General features: G+C 43.8%; 1 protein-coding gene across 1 annotated transcript in view; it reads left to right on the top strand.

Annotated features, from left to right (window-relative positions):
- baiap2l1a (BAR/IMD domain containing adaptor protein 2 like 1a) overlaps nucleotides 1–17,751 on the top strand; it is a 143,175-nt gene extending 125,424 nt beyond the window's left edge. Inside the window, exons 13-14 of the mRNA XM_078558878.1 lie at nucleotides 15,398–15,438; nucleotides 16,340–17,751. Of these exons, the coding sequence (XP_078415004.1) occupies nucleotides 15,398–15,438; nucleotides 16,340–16,412 (114 nt within the window). The 3' untranslated portion in view covers nucleotides 16,413–17,751. The remainder of the gene's footprint in view (nucleotides 1–15,397; nucleotides 15,439–16,339) is intronic.
- The last annotated feature ends 2,410 nt before the right edge of the window (nucleotides 17,752–20,161 follow it).

Genomic DNA, 20,161 nt, shown 5'->3' with positions numbered 1-20,161 from the left:
CTATGTCAGGTTGTGGCTTGACTAGTCTGTGGGACAGCTCTCCCAATTTTGGCACAACTTCCCAGATGTTAATGAGGAGAACTTTGGAGTGTGCCTAGGTACTTAAATCATTGCCAGGTGGTCTGTCCTGTTTTATTGTTCTTTTACTTTTCTGTAGCGGTTTTATACAACTGAGTAACTTGCTAAGCTATTTCAGAGTCAACCACATTACTATAGATCAGGAGCCACATGTAGGCCAGACTGGGTAAGGATGGGCTCCCCTGAAGGGCATTAGTGAGCCAGATGGGTTTTTATGACAATCTGGTGGTTTAATGATCATTATTAATGAGATTAGCATTACATTCTAGATTTATTAATTACATTTAATTACCCATAGTGCCATAGTGAATCCATGTTTCCAGAGTATTAATCTGCACTTTTGGATTACTATTCAGTGACATAACCACTATGCTACCATTCCCCTCAGCTTGCAGCTTTCAAGTTGTGCATGTTTCTATAAAATAGCATGAGACATTTGAAAGGCAATGTACTACAAAGTAGAATTGGAGAAATGTACAGAGTTATTCAACATTTTGATCTAAATTATAAGACTTCTCAAGATTAAGTCAAATGTTATTCTAAAGGAAAGTGATGGAAACTAAATGTAATTCTCCCTAATTTGACTGCTGTTGTCATAAAAGATAGAACTTCCACTTGCATTGAGGCAAGTTCCTGCTTCTAGATATGATTAATTATGGTAGCGAGGTTCCTTTGACATGGCAAACATCATGAGGGTGAAATTGGTCTACGGCAGCAGCCTGAAATAGACTCGCAGCGTATAGGCAGCCTGTTATACACTGTACCAGCTGTTACTTTCCATTCACTTGGAAAATATCACCAAGATTTTTAATTTCAAACCAAATAAAGATGGCAGTGAGTCTAGAAACGGAATCTCCAGAAAGAGTTTGAGCTAACATCCTGTGAACTTCAGTGAACAGAAGATGGACACGATAAATGTATCTTCTGCTGATTCTCTACAAGCTTGTCTCAGGCTGCTGGTATAGCCTCCACTCCCTGATATGTTTTGTGGTGGAAAATAAAAATAAAAGGTTAATAGCAAAGGAGATTAGTGATGGCAATCTTCACCAAACCATTGGGGGAACTGCTGGTCAAAGACTAGATAGTCTCAAAAAGGTGCTAGTGTCAATTGTTGAGTCACCTAGACTGGTGTTAAACTTCCCTGTAGCTAATTGAAGAATGGTATTGTTCTGAGTTTTAACAGTTCTCAGATAGTGAATAATGTACATTACCATATTTATCAAGGCCTTAACCTCCACCTTTCATCCAAATTCTTTGGACTTTGCATCAAATGAAGGATGAATGACCTGCTCCCAGACCTCTGTATTGCTGAGAGCCAGCTATATGAGAGAGTGGTCTGATAATAACAATTCCCCCCGCCCCTTCTTCAAATCCTCCCCTTCCCAGCCTGATTTTTAACCTCCATAATCCTAGGCAACTGAGTTCAATTGTAGCTTTCACTCAGCATAGATCCAGGGTCCAAACATTAGGGCCTTACAGGTTCGTATGGTTTAGCTACTCATTGTGTCAGCTTACTGAACCATCTGGGACCTTTATTGGTTTATATCTTTACTTTTCCTTTGAAAATGGCTGGCAAGTGCATCAAAGTTTTTTTTACTTGCTATTATCTTCTACTTCACAATCACTGTGACCTAAAAACTGTTTAATTTAGCTATTGCCAATGTGCAGTGGCTTGGAACATTCTCATGAAGCCCAAACCTGCTATATATTTTGCAAATGTCACTATTTAACACTGCTATATATTCACTGCCCCTAGCATTTTGCCTATTTACATTCATAAAAGTTAATTGTACAATCACTGCATTAGCAAGGAGTGGATTGTAAAACTTTATTACTTTGAAACAGAATTGAAAGCAGTATTCGGATTTTACCTACATGTAATGCCAGATTGAGAATGGTTTGAACCTTCTTGCACTTTAGGAGTAGAGAGCCTGGCTATCAGAACGTATAATTGCTGAATGCCAGTAAAAACAATAGCGCTTGAAGGAATTCTGATTTAGATTTTAGGAGACAAAATGACTGGAATTTAGTTTTGGATTTTATCAACAAATAATTGTTTTTAAATCAGTCTTCATATTTGGTTTCTTCTCAATTATTCGTACCCTTGGATATGAAATTAAAAATAAACCTGCTGTGGTAGGGTGTGTAGAGCTTGTTATTCTGGAAGTATGGTATGGAGAAAGCAAGTTACTTACACCTATTTTGACATGGATTTTTTTTTTCAACAAGTGCACTTAAATATATGAAAATATTGCCATTAGATTTCTGTGTAAAATGTTCAAGTTTGTCTTGCACAAATTTTCTCCATGCAAATACATGTTTACCTAGCAAAATAAGTTATGTAATATTATGGATGAAATTTTGGTTTTGCTTTCCATCAGGAGTAGAGTAGATCAAAGTGTTAGCGACTGGTGGTCTTCAAGTGTAATTTGACACAGATTGGCAATCTCGCTGAGAAAGATGATTAATGCAATGAAATATAGAATTTCTCACTGGTACGAGAGATGTTCTTTTCAGCCTTGAATTGAGGCATATTTATGAGAAGAGAGTGTAGGGTTGACTTGTCCTGTGAACGACCTAGAAATGCTTTATGCTAACATTGAGTGCCCAAAATAGAAATATTCCCAAGTGCCGACATTACTCGTCTGGAACATGCAAACTTTACAAAAAATATAAATTCTATTTTGTAAAATGTTTACAAGCATTACTGTAGACACGTGAGTTATCTTTGGAAAAGGGATCATTGTTACAGTGATTTGAGATGCACTGATTGTAATATAACAATTTTGGAAATGTTGGGCATGCAAATCCAGAATTCAATACTTAAAAAGATATTAGAAACAAATGTGTAAAAACTGCAGCTGTTGCATTATGTTGTAGTGATCAATTAGGCTGGGAACTTGGAGTTTTGATATTTGGATCAAGATGTCCTTTGCCTGTAATTGTTTTATCAATCCATAAAGGATTTATTGCAATTGAAAAGAAGTGCTTGGCACAGCCACTAGCTAGCAGTTCAGCAGAAGATTCATGTGACATGAACAAGTGACTCTGTTTGAAATGAGAACCAAATTTTTCAACATTAAACATTAACTAGTAGTTTTAAATGTAGAAAAGCATGGGCTATGGGAATAAAGTACCCAGTTCCTCATAACCCCAAGCCATTAAATTCTATACCAAACCAAAACAAAAATAAAAATACCTGGAAAAACTCAGCAGGTCTGACAGTATCTGTGGAGAGGAATACAGTTAACGTTTTGAGTCCGTATGACTCTTCATCAGAACTAAGGAAAATAGAAAAGAGGTGAAATATAAGCTGGTTTAAGTGGGGGAGGGGTGGGACAGGTAGAGCTGGATAGAGGGCCAGTGATAGGTGGAGATAGCCAAAAGATGTCATAGACAAAAGGACAAAGAGGTGTTGACGGTGGTGATATTAACTAAGAAATATGCTAATAGGTGACATTAAGGGTAGAAAGCAGGACGAGCAAGGTACAGATAGCCCTAGTGGGGGTGGGGTGGGGGGAAGGGATCGAAATAGGCTAAAAGGTAGAGATAAAACAATGGATGGAAATACATTTAAAAATAATGGAAATAGATGAGAAAAGAAAAATCTATATAAATTATTGGAAAAAAGGGGGATTGGAAAGGGGGTGGGGATGGAGGAGAGAGTTCATGATCTAAAGTTGTTGAACTCAATATTCAGTCCGGAAGGCTGTAAAGTGCCTAGTCGGAAGATGAGGTGCTGTTCCTCCAGTTTGCGTTGAGCTTCACTAGAACATTGCAGCAGGCCAAGGACGGATATGTGGGCATGAGAGCAGGGTGAAGTGTTGAAATGGCAAGCGACAGGGAGGTCTGGGTCATGCTTGCAGACAGACCGAATTCTACACGATGATCAATTTAGCAAAGTCTTTCAAATGATGAAAACATAGAATTTAATTATGTTTTCGCCATTTAAAAGACTTTGCTAAATTGATCACCGTGTTCCCTGAGAGTTATTGCTTCTTTACTGGATTTTGTAAAAACAGTGCACAGTCAATCTAGCAGGCATGTTCGGATAATCTTTAGCTGGTGTACCTTCCAAAAATACATTGATTGCATACCATGGAATTTAAGGAATGTATTGAAGATGTATTTTTTTAGCAGAATCAGCTGCCATATTCTTGTGTCCCGTTACTCGGGTATTTTTTATACCTTTCTTCCTTTTCCTGAAAGTCAGCCATACTGGTGTATAGTTCCATTAGTGCAATTTGTCTTCTGAAATCTTATCTGGTTGGTCACTCTTTGAGTGCGATGACAAGCTATCTGAACACAGGCATTTCAGTATGCCCTCATCTGAGACCTACAATCAACAGAACGAACCTTCTGTTCTCTTTTCCCTCCAACCCTTGCCCCACCCTCACTTCCAGCCTATAAACTGAAGTTGTTGGCCATTGTGATCTGGAAGTTTCTTTGCGGATGTGGGAATCTTGCTCCCCTGGATGACTTTTACATTGAAACTTCAGTCTGGGAGTTGCAGGTTCTTTTCAAGGATGGTTTATGTCATGGGGTGGGGTGTATATCTCTCTTAATTTACTATAGGTCATTGTTTTTCTCCCCCACCACTACAATCAAAACACATCTTGAGTCTATCCTCTATGCATTCCCTGTAACTCCCAGGGTGTCCAAAGGATGGGCTCCCCTACACTTCCTACACTTGCAAAGCACGTATCCTTTAGCTCAGATTTTGGAATTCTTTAGACTTTGCAAGTTTGGAACTGGTGAAGCTTACCCCTAGTGCAGCGATGCAGTCTTTATATACCCTTTTTGCTTCACTATGTAACAATATTGTGAAATTGACTCCGACTCTGGCAAATATCTTGAATCGTTTTGGCTGTTTGGTCCAACATTGGGGTGAAAAAATCTTGAAATTGTCACTTGGCATACCTGTACCTGGAGTGAGGCCTTTGTTCTAGCCTTTGACTTTTTAGTTGTTGGGGGTCGGCGAGGGGAGTTGTGGTTGGGAAGTGACATACCACTTCTCACCATCAAGAGATGCAATGGTCATATTGCAGCTGCACTTTAGGTATGGAAAGGAAAACATCAGCCCTAATCCTGGAGTCCTTTATCAAGTTCAAACAATGGGTCTCATGGCTTCAGCCTAAGACAATGACAGACAACTACAGTGAATGTCGCAGACATGGGCATATGGTCCATGACTCATGGGGAATTTATTCAACTACCTGATTTGGCTTTGTGTCTCTTCACTCCCATTTGAAGCTGCAACAGCATCTGTTACAGATAGGAATGGCACTCAGACAGGCTGAAATGGGGAGCATCAATAGTACCATTCCTTTGAAATTAAGGGCCACATGCCATGCAACTGATGACAGATGGGCCAGAGAACCTCTCACCACAAGCTCCTGTGGACCTGGTCCCAACCAGCCAAAGGCTTTGAAAACACATTAGGGATGTCCCTCACTGTGTGGTTTCAGCAAAACAATTGAACATCAAGTGACTCCAGTATTGTGTGGAGAATGTTTTTTGTTTGATGAAGACAATCCTACAAGATAAGTAATCTTTCTCACCTCTTTCTCATGCCATTTAAGCTTTGGACATTACAATTAATTCATTTGTGGCAGTTTCTGGCACCATAGTATCCCAACACAGGGGCCACTTTTAAGGCCATAAATTGAAATTAGGTGTTAAGGCAATTATCTTAGAAATCAAGGAACAATTTTATGAGATAACGATTCTCACAGAATGCCTGATCGTCTCTCAACATTGACCCATTACAGTTTACTTTGTACTTATGTTTTATATGTGTCAGTTTGACTTGAATTTTATGCGTTTACTGTCTTTGAAACCATTTGTTTGGAATGTTTATTGAACTGATATAAAATCAGTCAATGTGGCATAGGCCATGATGCTGCAATCCTACAAGGTTTATTTTAAATAACTCTTGGGATATGGACATCACTAGCAAGGCTGGCACTCATTGCTCATCCCCAGTTGATAAGATGGTGGTGGGCTTTCACCTTGAACTGCTGCTGCCTGTGTGGTAAAGGTGCTTCCACAGTGCAGTTACTTCGGGAGTTCCAGGATTTTGACTAAGTGACCATGAAGGAATCGTGTTGTATGTCCAAATCTGGATGGTGTGTGATTTGAAGAGGAACTTGCAGATGGTGGTGTTCCCATGCACCTACTGCACTTGTCCTTCTACATGGTAGAGTTCATAGGTTTGGGAGGAATACAACTGTGCCTTTGGAAGAATTGCATGAGTGCAGAAAATCTTTCCATTGCAATGTGTGGAAAGAACATTTCAGGAGTTTTTTTAGCTCATAGTTAATAATTAAATTATTAATTTATTTATTCAGTTAATGGTCTCTTTATTTTAAAGATCTCTGACTGGCAGTGAAAGGGGTAGGGTTGAAAAAGAACAAAAGGGATGGTCTGTTATTGGGTGGAAGACAAGGGAGGTTAAATAACAAAAGATTTGCTGGTGGAGAGCCAAAGGGAGTGGTAATGGGATAAATAAACAAAAAATGTCCTGAGGAGGCATGAATGACAGAATGATGAGCAGCCAGCATCCAAAAATAAAAACAAGTGTAAAACTGAAACCAACAAAGGGAAAGGAAACAAAATGGAGGCAGAGAATTCAGTCTGAAATTATTGAACTCAATGCTGAATTTGAAAAACTGTAAAGTGCCTGCTAAAAGATGTGGTGCTGTTCTAGCTGCTTATGTTGCGCTTCATTGGAACACTGCAGGAGGCCAAGAACAAATGAGAGCAAAGTGGAAAATTAAAACGATGGGTGACCAGAAGCTCAGGGTCATGCTTGAGAACTGAATGGAGGTGTTCCACAAAGTGGTCACCCAATCTGCCTTTGGTCTCCCCATTGTAGAACAGGCTACAAGGAGCAGGAGCAGAGGGACCTGGGTGTATATGTGCATATATCATTGAAGGTGGAAGGACAAGTTAAGAGAGTGGTTAATAAAGCAAATAGCCTCCTGGGCGTTATCAATAGAGACATAGAGCAGGGCTTCCCAAACTGAGTTGTGAGACAAAATTTTGGGGTCACGAGTTCTAAGGCTGCTGCCATGGAGCTCGGACTGAATGCTAACAGCTGTGAGGCCTCTTTAAATCCTCATTTTTTTCTAATGGTGGCCTTGGCCTAATGGACAGATCTTTGAGGCTTGATTCCTGCTGCAAAGTAAGCCAGTGAAAAGATAGGTTAAAAACCCTGCAGTTTAAACACTTACTGCTATGCTCAACTTAACTTCTACCCCTCCATTCAGCAGGTAAAAACCTCCCACCCACCTTCAATAACTTTTGTACACTCCAAATTTTCTTTGAGGTTACGCGAAGTCTGGGGCATTAAAATGGGGCCATACCAGGAAAAAGTTTGGGAAGCACTGGCAAAATGTGCAAAAGCAATGAAGTTATGCTAAACTTGTAAAAGTCACTGGTTCAGCCTCAACTGGGGTAGTGTGTCCAGTTCTGGGCATCACACTTTAGGAAAGGTTTGAAGGCGTTAGAGAGCGTACAGAAGAGATTCATGTGCATGGTTTTCGGAAAGAGGAATTTCAGTTACACCAATAGATTGGAGAAGTTGAGACTGGTCTCCTTGGAAAAAGAGAAGGTTGAGAGGAGATTTGGTAGAGGTATTCAAAATCATAAGTGGTCTAGACAGAGTAGATAGACAGAAGCTGTTCTAATTGGTGGAAGGATCGAGAACCAGGGGAAACAGATTTAAGGTAATTGGTAAAAAAAAAAGCAATGGTGACACAAAAACTTTTTTATGCAGCGAGTGATAAGGATCTGGAATGCAGTGCCTGAGAGCCTGATGGAGGCAGGGTCAACTGAGGCTTTCAAAATGGAATTGGATCATTATCTGAAGAGGAAAAATGTCCTCACCTTCCACCCCACCAGGCTTTGTATACAAAGGATCAACCTCCACGATTTCTGCCACCTCCAGAATGATGCCACCATCAAACACATCTTTCCCTTTCAGCATTCCAAAAGGATCATCCCTTCGTCCACTCCTTAGTCACCCCCAACACCATCACCTCCCCTTCCATGCAAGTCAAGAGATGCAACACTTGCTCTTTTACCTCCTCTCTCCTGATTGTCCAAGGTCCCAAATGCTCCTTTCAAGTGAAGCATTGATTTAAGTGTACTTCTTTCAAATTAGTATACCGTATTTGCTGCTTACAAACACAGGAGGTGGTCATTTGGCCCATCGTGTCTGTGCTGGCCCTTTGAAGGAGTAATTCACCTAGTGTCACTGTCCTGCCTTTCCCCTGTAGTCCTACCTCCTGTGTTTGTAAGCAGCAAATACGGTATACTAATTTGAAAGAAGTACACTTAAATCAATGCTTCACTTGAAAGGAGCATTTGGGACCTTGGACAATCAGGAGAGAGGAGGTAAAAGAGCAAATGTTGCTTCTCTTGACTTGCATGGAAGGGGAGGTGATGGTGTTGGGGGTGACTAAGGAGTGGACGAAGGGATGATCCTTTCGGAATGCTGAAAGGGGAAGATGTGTTTGATGGTGGCATCATTCTGGAGGTGGCAGAAATCGTGGAGGTTGATCCTTCGTATACAAAGGCTGGTGCAGTGGAAGGTGAGGACAGAAGGGATCCTATCATAGTTCGGAGAAGGAGAGAGAGGGGTGAGAGCAGAGGTGGGGGAATGGATCCTGTCAACAACAGTAGGAGGGAATCCTTGGTTGAGGTAAAATAAGGAAGACACATCAGAACCAATGGAAAACAAAAACAGAAATTCCTGGAAAAACTCAGCAGTCCTGGCAGCATCGGTGGAGAAGAGCACAGTTGACGTTTCGAGTCGTCATGACCCTTCAACAGAACTAAGTAAAAATAGGAAAGGGGCACCAGAGCCAGGTGGAGGAGGAAGGTGATAGTAGATGGAGATTGTTTTGACCTCCATTCAAGGAAGAAGCAGAGAACCCTCAGACTGTCCTAGTGGGGGTTGTAGGTACGGAGAGATTAGACATCCATGGTGAAGAGAAGACAATTAGGACCAGGAAATTGTTAAAACTCATTGCAAGCTGCTGTGGAAAAATAGGTTTTAATGTCTGTGAAGTTGATTTGCTGCTTCTTGTTGCAGAAAGCTAATTTACATTGTGCTTTTCCTGTTAAATGCTGCCCTCCTGTGATTAAAACCTATACTGCAAGAGGGGAGGAACTGTGCTTAAGCAGCCGTCTGTTTCTGTATTTCCTAACTGGAACGTGCAACATAGGAACGAATTTGACCTACTTTCACCAAAACACGTACTCCACCAAATAAAATTTTAAAAATGCTTTGACAACCAGGTCTTGTAATTTGGCATCCTTTTTGAATTTGCTTTTGTTTGAACAGCAAATATCAGTGGCATCACTTGGGCTGCTGACTTGGACTTAGGGAACTGAATTACCATTATCTTTTCTAGGTGAAGGTTTCCTCCAGTAATACTAATTCAAATCCCCAAACACTCAGCTTCAGTAATTTACATCTGGGCACCACAATGATATTTTAGCAACAAAAATATCAGAAATATGTTGATCATAATTCTCCTGAAACTATTTGTTTTTTTTAAAAAGAGATGTGGATGAACAAGCCTAGTTGATTAAAGAAATTCACACATTCCACTATTTACCTTTTCAAGATTAACCTTAATGAGTTAGGAGCTGCTTGCAAGTTGACGCCTATTTAGATAAGAGCTGCTTATAGGATAACCTTGGTTAAATAGGAGCTCCCTGCCAGTAAAAGTGACTGAAGTGATGGTGCTATGTTATAATTTATGTAGATCAGAACATTGATTTATGGAATGATCTATAGTATTGTCATCTGTTTGAATCCATTTCAAGAATAAAATTATATGTAGAGGTTACATGATTAAACCCCAGTGCATAAATTTGCACCCCCTGCCACCCCTGACCTACCATATTGTCTCTTATGATAACTACTGACGGACATTTCCAAAAAGGTTGGCAGCACCATCCAGGCAGCTATTCTTGCGTGCCTAGACAGAGATTGTTGACAGGCTGTTGACCATACTCAATGTCTCCCTGTCCAAATTAGAAACTTTCCGGTAAGGATTGCTGGATAAGAAGTGGGGAATTCTGTTAACATCCTTTTGCACATTCTTGCCTAACTCAAAAGGAGAACTGTAGCACTCCTTCTACTGTACAGACAGGAGAGTGACAGGCAAACTACTTATTTCCTCTCTCCAATTGTCTGTAAGCATAAGGTGTTTTGAATTACATTTAAAATATGCTGTGGCATGTTTTGCCAAATCCTCAGTGATCCAATTTACTTGTAACTCAGAGCAAACTTGCATTTTGATTAACTCAGAAGGTTAGTTTATTTCACATTCAAAAACTGGAGGAGTGTTCACAACTTCCCACTCCACACATACACACACACACACACACACACTCTCACATGCACTCTCTCACACACACAATCTCTCTCTCTCACTCTCTCTCTCTCCCCCACACACACACAATCTCTTTCTCACTCACTCTCTCACACACAAACACACACACACGCACTCCCTCCAGCGCTCCTCATCCCACCATTTCTCTCCCACCCGCGCTTTCTCCCACCCGCTCTCTCTCTCTCCTACCCACTCTCACTCTCCCCCACCCACTCGCGCCCTCTCTCTCTCCCCCACCCGCTCGTGCACTCTCTCTCCCCTACCCGCTCGCGCCCTCTCTCTCCCACCCGCTCATGCCCTCTCTCACTCTCTCCCACCCGCTCGCCCCTTATCTCTCTCACTTGCGTCCTTTCTCTCTCTCTCTCTCCTACCTGCTCTCTCGCACTTTCTCTCGCTCCCTCCCACCCGCTCGCCCCCTCTCTCCCTCCCACCCGCTCGCGCCCTCTCTCTCTCTCTCCCACTCGCTCGGGCCATCTCTCTCTCCCCCACCTGCTCGTGCCCTCTCCCTCCCGCCCTCTCGCCCTCTCCCTCCTGCCCTCTCCCTCCTGCCCTCTCCCTCCTGCCCTCTCACCCTCTCCCTCCTGCCCTCTCCCTCCTGCCCTCTCGCCTTCTCCCTCCCGCCCGCGCCCTCTCCCCCTCTCCCTCCCTCCCGCCCGCGCCCTCCCGCCCGCCCGCTCTCGCCCTCTCCCTCCCGCCCGCCCGCTCTCGCCCTCTCCCTCCCGCCCGCCCGCTCTCGCCCTCTCCCTCCTGCCCGCCCGCTCTCGCCCTCTCCCTGCCGCCCGCCCGCTCTCGCCCTCTCTCTCCCTGCCACTCGCTTGCTCTCTCTCCCACCCGCGCTCTCTCTCCCTCCCACCCGCACTCTCTCTCTTTCTCTCCCTCCCACTCGCGCGCGCTCTCTCCCATTCACGCGCACTCTCTCTCTCCCACCCGCGCTCTCTCTTTCCCTCCCACCCGCCCTCTCTCTCTTTCTCTCCCTCCCACTTGCGCACTCTCTCTCTCCCTCCCACTCGCATCCTCTCTCTCCCTCCCACTCGCATGCTCTCTCTCTCCTTCCCACTCGCATGCTCTCTCTCTCTCCCTCCCACTCGCGCGCTCTCTCCCTCTCCCACACACGATCTCTCCCTCTCCCACACACAATCTCTCCCTCTCCCACACACGATCTCTCTTTCTCTCCCTCCCACCCGCTCTCTCTCTCTCCCTCCCACCCGCTCTCTCTCTCTCCATCCCACCCACTCTCTCTCCCCCTCCCATTCACACGCTCTCTCTCTCCCTCCCACCTGTGCCCTTCTCGCCCTCCCACTCACGCGCGCGCTCTCTCCCTCCCACTCGCATGCTCTCTCTCCCTCCCACTCGCATGCTCTCTCTCCCTCCCACTCGCATGCTCTCTCTCCCTCTCACTCACATGCTCTCTCTCTCCCTGCCACTCGCTTGCTCTCTCTCTCTCTCTCCCTCCCACCCGCGCTCTCTCTCTCTCTCTCCCTCCCACCCACGCTCTCTCTCTCTCTCCCACCCACGCTCTCTCTCTCTCCCTCCCACCCGTGCGCTCTCTCTCTCTCCCTCCCACCCGCTCTCTCTCTCCCTCCCTCCCACCCGTGCTCTCTCTCTCTCTCCCTCCCACCCGCGCTCTCTCTCTCTTTCTCTCCCTCCCACTCGCGCGCGCTCTCTCTCTCCCATTCATGCGCACTCTCCCACCCGCTCTCTCTTTCTCTCCCTCCCACCCGCTCTCTCTTTCTCTCCCTCCCACCCGCTTTCTCTCTCTCTCTCCCTCCCACTCGCATGCTCTCTCTCTCTCCCTCCCACTTGCATGCTCTCTCTCTCTCCCTCCCACTCGCATGCTCTCTCTCTCTCCCTCCCACTCGCATGCTCTCTCTCTCTCCCTCCCACTCGCGCGCACTCTCTCTCTCCCTCTCCCACACATGATCTCTCTCTCTCTCTCTTCCTCCCACCCGCTCTCTCTCTCTCCCTTCCACCCGCTCTCTCTCTCCCCCTCCCATTCACGCGCTCTCTCCCTCCCACCCGCGCTCTCTCACTCCCTCCCATTCGCGCTCTCTCTCTGTCCCTCCCACTCGCGCGCTCTCTCCCTCCCACTCGCGCGCTCTCTCTCCCTGCCACTCACTTGCTCTCTCTCTCTCCCTCCCACCCACGCTTTCTCTCTCTCTCTCTCCCTCCCACCCACGCTCTCTCTCCCTCCCACCCACGCTCTCTCTCCCTCCCACCCACGCTCTCTCTCCCTCCCACCCACGCTCTCTCTCCCTCCCACCCACGCTCTCTCTCCCTCCCACCAACGCTCTCTCTCCCTCCCACCCACGCTCTCTCTCCCTCCCACCCACGCTCTCTCTCCCTCCCACCCACGCTCTCTCTCCCTCCCACCCACGCTCTCTCTCCCTCCCACCCACGCTCTCTCTCCCTCCCACCCACGCTCTCTCTCCCTCCCACCCACGCTCTCTCTCCCTCCCACCCACGCTCTCTCTCCCTCCCACCCACGCTCTCTCTCCCTCCCACCCACGCTCTCTCTCCCTCCCACCCACGCTCTCTCTCCCTCCCACCCACGCTCTCTCTCCCTCCCACCCACGCTCTCTCTCCCTCCCACCCACGCTCTCTCTCCCTCCCACCCACGCTCTCTCTCCCTCCCACTCGCTTGCACGCTCTCTCTCTCCTACTCTCCCTCCCACACGCTCTCTCCCTCCCACCCGCGCTCTCTCTTTCTCTCCCTCCCACTCACACGCGCTCTCTCTCCCATTCACGCGCACTCTCTCTCTCCCACTCTCTCTCCCACCCGCTCTCTCTCTTTCTCTCCCTCCCATCCGCGCTGTCTCTCTCCCTCCCACCTGCTCTCTCTCTCTCTTTCTCTCCCTCCCACTCGTGCGCTCTCTCTCCCTCCCACTCGCATGCTCTCTCTCTCCCTCCCACTCGCATGCTCTCTCTCTCCCTCCCACTCACATGCTCTCTCTTTCTCCCTCCCACTCGCGCGCTCTCTCTCCCTCTCCCACACACGCCCTCTCTCTCTCCCTACCACCCGCTCTCTCTCTCTCTCTCTCTCCCTCCCACCTGCTCTCTCTCTCTCTCCCTCCCACCCGCTCTCTCTCTCTCCCTCCCACCCGCTCTCTCTCTCTCCCCCTCCCATTCACGCGCTCTCTCTCCCCCTCCCATTCACGCGCTCTCTCTCTCTCTCCATCCCACTCGCATGCGCTCTCTCTCCCTCCCGCCCGCCCTCTCCCTCCCACCCGCCCTCTCCCTCCCACCCGCACTCTCTCTCCCTCCCACTTGCACATGCTCTCTCTCCCTCCCACTCGCACGCGCTGTCTCTCTCTCTCCCTCCCACACGCACGCGCTCTCTCTCTCCCTCTCCCTCCCACACATGCGTGCTCGCTCTCTCTCTCTCTCCCACTCGCGTATGCTCTCCCTCTCTCTCTCGCTCCCCCTCCCTCCCGCTCCCCCTCCCTAACATATACACAAACACACACACTCACTCTGAAGGGGGGGGGAACAGAAAAAAGAGTTTTACATCTTCTGATAGTAGCTGTACAAGAACCCAGAAATGAATATTAGTTTGTGATTTCCAGAGTCAGAGTCCAAAGAGGAGTTCTTTCATGTAGGAGCTTGAGTTCAGCTAGCTGAAGACTGGAGTTGTAGAGTTCGCTTTACAGCTGCCGCTGGTACCTCACAATGAAGTTGGTACACAGAGACTGGGTCAAGTCTGCATGCGATGGTAGGAAATCTTGCAGCAAAGACAGGCTTCGAGGAGCAGGCTGTTGTTCCACCTGGAGGTCTGCTTCTTGGTGTTCACCGGTTGGATGTTAAACAACAGACTGCCTGTGAGGCCAAAGATGTAATGTTATAACTGTCCAAAAGGCCAGAGGCTTGGGTCATGTGACATGGCCCATTAATAGGTTAATTGCAGCTTAACAATCAGTTTCTGTGCTTCTGGCCAGAATCCATTCTTCCCCCTTAGGAGAGAGATGAGGTGAATATTAGCATTTCTTCTGTTATAATGAGTTTCAATCACTCTCGTTTGTGATAGTTCAGGATGGGGAGCCAGTTCGTCTGACGTCCCCTGCTTTCATGACTACAAGGGATCTATACAATGAGATGTGAGATTCCACAGGCTGAGAGAGGAATTCTTTTGTTTTTGTAACTCCTGTTGGTAGCTTCCAGAACAAAGGGCCAATCTTGTGGTCATGTAACTTGTAGCAGCCATTTTGTGATTCAGCAGAAAGTCCATTTTTAAATAGGATTTCTTTTCATGTCATATGGACCCAATACTACACTGACTGAGATCAGCACATGCAGGGTCTTTACTTTTTTGTACCATATCAAACAGTTCACTTGCCCACATGGCTAGTGGGCAAGCTAAGTTTTCTGTCTACATTACAACAGTGACTGCACTTCAAAAAGTACTTAACATAGAAACTAGGAGCAGGAGTAGGCCATTCGGCCCTTTGAGCCTGCTCCGCCATTCAATATGATCATGGCTGATCATCCAACTCAATAGCCTGCTCCCGCTTTCTCCCCATACCCTTTGATCCCTTTCGCCTTCATTGGCTGTAGAATACTTTGAGTCACCCAGTGGTCATGAAAAGCCCTATATAAATGCCAAGTCTTTCTATTTTTATTTAAATTTCACAGGGGCTAAATTTTTCCTCTCAATGGTTAACTGGAGAGCAATTATAGTTTTCGACCCTGGATTTAAACAATAATGTTCCCAATTTTACAATTGTAAAGCGCTTTGGGACATTCTGAAGTTGTGAATTCAAATTCTTACATCTTTATAGCCAAAGTAGCAGCAGCTTACCAGCGCTAGTTGTCATGGATTGTAAACTTAGGGCATGTGGTTATCATTTTCAAAATCATCTCCCCTTTCTTTGCTAACATGCAGCATTTAAACTTCCATTTCCTTTTTTTTACAGAGTTCAGAGGCGAATGGCATCATGAAACCACCTTTCCTCAGGTAAGGGGTATGTTGCTACAACTTTAAAATGTTCCCACAAAATGCTAGAAATACTCAGCAGGTCAGGCAGAATCTATGGAGAGAAAAAAATGACATTTCAGGTCAATGACCCATCATCTGTTCTGACGAAGGGTCATCAACCTGAAACATTAACTCTGTTTCTCTCCACGGATGCTGCCTGACCTGCTGAGTGTTTCCAGCATTTTCTGTTTTATTTCAGATTTCCAGCATCTGCAGTGTTTTGGTTTTGTTTTAAGATGTTCCTGTCAGTGCTACTATTGAGCTTGCACATGTTGCCTTCCTCCGGATCAGCTCTCTGCCTGGTCTGAAGCCAGCGGCCACATTGTTTACAATGAAACTGCTTTAGACACTTGAACACCTCTCTATCCATGATGTTACAGAGTAGAAAGGCAGTCTGTGTGGCAGATCTCTGTGGAGGCATATATGTGTGTGATCTTTGGCAAAGTTAATAAAATGTGCATACCAAGGGAATTGTAGCCTTGAAACAGCATTTCAATGGAAAGCTCAGTTGAAGTTTTTTTTTTAAATCTCAGGTCATTACTGCAATCTTGCTTGGTAGATTTATTCATATTTATGTGAATAAAAACTTCTATTTTATTCTTTCATGGGATGTGGGCATCACAGGCAAGTCAAATATTGATGGATTTTTTTTTTAAAAGAACTTTTTTTTGGAACAGTGGGTTTAATACTTTGTATTTTTGTATAATGTACAATATTTTATATTAGGATTCTATTAGTACCCACAGTGTACTTTCTGTGTGGAAAAACTACAAGAATAATGTTTGCAGGAAGTCTTCCTTGATGATTTTAGTGAAATATTATCTTCATTATGTCAGTAATATGTCAATGTTTTAATACTTTGTTTTCTGTTCCATTTCAGTGGAGGAAATCCTTTTGCCACAGTAAAGCTCCGACCGACAAAAACAAATGACAGATCAGCACCAGTTATTTAGCATACAAGTTATAAATGTAGCCTTTTTTTTCAGTCTTGAAATTGAAACCAACAGATGCCATTCTAAATTAATGTATGTAAGCAATCATGCCTTCTGTACAAACTGCTATCTCTACAGTTTATTATCCAATTAATGTAAGTTATTTATGCTATTGTCCAAATTAATCACTGCAAAGATGCTCTTATACGGATGATGGTGGGACACAAGATCTTACTGGTGAAAAAGAACAGCATTTACAGCAGATCTTGTTGCTGATCTTTTATGGGGTGAGGGTGTTAGGACAAGTTCACTGTTTGAAAATGCTGTTGCCTTCCAAAATCCTGATGCACTAGGCATTATGTACCAGATTGTTAACTATAGTTTAAGCAGAAATGTATTCACTTTGATGTTTTAATATTTAGCCAAAACAATTGTTTTGGGGAGAAAAAACTAACATATTGCTCATTGTTTCACTGGATATGGGAGGTATGATAAGAGGTTGCTTGTTTATAAAGGCTGTGACTGATCTTGCAGAAACAAGCCTCATGCTCATTGGCATGTGCTTTTTGAAACTAGTGATAGGCTAGAACATATTTTGTTTTGATGTCAACAATGGAAGCCATAGACATAGATGTCAACTGATTGTACCCATTCAGTTCTTCTCTCAGGGATGAATATGTGTGTGTATTTTTAAAAAGAAAAACTTTATTTCATAAACTTTGCTCCCTCCATAAATCCTTTTTCTATGTCCTTCCTCCCAAACCTTTTATTTATACCTAACTGGAGTCATTTTAAAATTGGGAGCTTCATTAACTCATTTTCACTCAAAATCTAAAATTCAGAAGATCTCTCATTCTTTTTCTCCTCCCATTTAAATTTAAGCAGTTATGAATATGCAAGTACAAAATTAGAACAGAATATATTGGCAGATTCATCAGCACCTGTAAAGAGATAAAGGACAGTGTTAATGTTTGGGTGTGGTCAGTTTTGACTGAGATTAACATTTTGGATATAGAACTGTCATTGATCCCCCCCATACCATCTGAAACAGTAACCTGTGCTTTTCTGTTTACAGGTGCTGATGGGCCTGTTGTGTATTTCCAACATTTTCTGTTCCATTTCTGATTTTCTTTCAAGTGCTGCAAACGTGCATGCACACCCTGTAGTAGTAGCCCAATCAAATTGAGTTTTTCCTAAAACCAAAATCTTGATAGAAATCATTCGTGGTGCATTTTAAATGTATAAGCCAAAGAGTTAATGATCGGAAGAAAAGACATATTTAACAGGTTAATACTGTAGACTTATTTTTATTTCAAGAAAGTGCCATTGAGATGATCTCTTAAAGCAATGTTTCTGTGTGCATGTGTTTTGCGTTCTTAATTCATACACATGCAGCATTTTCCAATGTTGCCAGATAAAATCCATGTAACAAACTACAAGATTCTAATAAGGAAGTCTGATCATTGCCTGTAACCAGAAGTAAAGAAACAGCACTTCAATCCACTGCAGCACTTCAGAGATTAACCAATTACTGTGAATTTGCATATTAAACTACATTCCCTGTAGTTTTGCTGGAGTTTATGCACTCAGTTTGAAGGTATGGTGGTTATGTGCACTTCTGCATGGACTAGAAGTATTGGAAGTCAATTTTGTAGGTATTTGCCACTTCCATTTCTGTCAATCATGGAAATGTTTTGCCTTAGTGGTTACAGTAGGTATGCTAGCTAAAATATAACAGGTTGCTACAGGTGGCAATATTACCATCATCCTCAGAGGTGCAGAGAAAATGGGGCAAAGAACACAATCAAAACTGTATTCGAACCAAATGCAACTACTGTAAAATATGGAGCAATTGAAATAGAATGTGTCTTCTATTGATTTCAAAGTGTGACTTTAGCCAGTGGCTTACTAAGGATGGGAAATATATAGGTGGAAAGGTGAGATATATATCTGTAAACTCAGTTTTAAGATGCACAATGAACTTTGCAAGGTTGCATCTTATATCACCAGTAAAGAAAGAAAAACTGCATCCAAATAATTCTTAAAGGACCTTAAAATTTTCACCTCCATTTCCCTACTTGGAATAATCAACATTTGTAATAGATATCCAAGTGGCAAATCAGCCTCAAATTTGCCTTTAGTCATCTTCTCTTAATGTCGGACATTACTTTGCAGTAGTTTTTCGGATTCGATTTTTCTGCACTTTTTCATATCATGCATCTTCTGTAAGGCCTCCTCTTGACTGGGTTTTTTCAGGGCCAAAGTCCCTGTTTTGCTAGCCTTCCCTCACAGTTCAGTCCATTGATGTTGGAACTGAGCCTCGTGGCTACTCGATGCATTATCCCACCCCTCACTCCACCTGGAGTTTGAATGCATCCTTTGGGCTTTGAAAACCGGCTAGCAATCATAATTGATGGGGTCTGATTAGAGCACATTTAGTTCCCACTAAAACCTCATCTGACTTACCTTCAGCTGACTCATTAACCAAATAAGTATTCTGTTTATGTCACAGTGGAGCAATAATTCATGAAACAATGTCAAGCGTAACGGGTAACGGTCACCATCACCTTCACATGTACCTAATTTTACTAGAATATCTGACCCAAAAGGTAAAACTCAGACCCAGGATTGAGATCTGGCTCCATTTTGGTTCTGACATTTGGATGGGCAGATTGTACTGGATGCTTTTCAACAAGTTTACTATCACCATTTTTGCATTCCTTCCCCTACTTTTGGGATGACTGCACCACTGCTGTTTGCTTCCAGAATAAACCCAGGTAATATTCCCAGATCAACGGGAACAGAATGAATTTGCCATATCCATCTGTGAACTGTTCTCTTAAAAAGGTACAGAGTATCAATCCTGTCTCATGTCTCTGATCTGCCTTTGTAGGATGAAGTGAAATGTGGCACAACACCCATCCACCTGGAAGTGATGCACGTCAATAGCCAAAGTGTTCACTTAATACTCAAAATGTGATTTAAAATGAAGAGATGAAGCAATAATCATTAGCTTTATAATACAATGCTAAAGAGACAATTCTGCAATGCAAGTTTATCTCATCAGTCAGGAGCTTATGAGGGAGAAGTAATAGGGACCGCAATAATAATTCAGTCACCCGTAATCCAGCAAAATATATATAGTATATACAATGCAGTGTTATCATAAGATAACTCATTTGGTATATTGCTACTGATATCCTATAGCAAAAATCTCAATTATGCAATATGGTTTAATGCTGAACAATATGCTTGTGTATTGCCTCAACTACCACGCCCTTGGCAAGGCTGTAAGTACCAGTACTTCAGCTGGTAGCATACAGCTAAAAGTACACTCTCTTGTCTTCCCAAACAATGTAATTGTACGGCTTTGTGTTTCACAGTTCAAGTGGACAGAGTTCTCAAAACTTTACTCATCTGTCGTATTTTCCAGACATTCTAGTAACAACATTGCAGAGTTAATGAAACAGCATTATAAACCTTTAGAATACTCAGCAGGAATTTAATGAAGCTGTTTGACTGTTAAAGCTAATTCTGGTTGAACACTAAGCTGAAGAAAACTTTTGGAGTTCGGCAACTAAAGTTTTTTTTAACATCAGCAAAATTTAAACTCAGGCTCTGCAAATACAAATAGTGTGAATGCCACTCTGGAAATTTGTACAAATAATTCCAGCATCCGCAGTTCCGAACACAACGTTTCGCTGATGTATGTATTCCTAATTTTTTCAAGTGATATTCTGTCATGTCTCTGAAATGTTTTTAGAAGCTGT

The sequence above is a fragment of the Cetorhinus maximus genome, chromosome 15, assembly GCF_964194155.1.
Source record: "Cetorhinus maximus chromosome 15, sCetMax3.hap1.1, whole genome shotgun sequence".
NCBI classification, from domain to species: domain Eukaryota; kingdom Metazoa; phylum Chordata; class Chondrichthyes; order Lamniformes; family Cetorhinidae; genus Cetorhinus; species Cetorhinus maximus.
The sequence above is the reverse complement of the archived record's forward strand: the minus strand, read 5'-3'. Positions and strand labels throughout refer to the sequence as shown.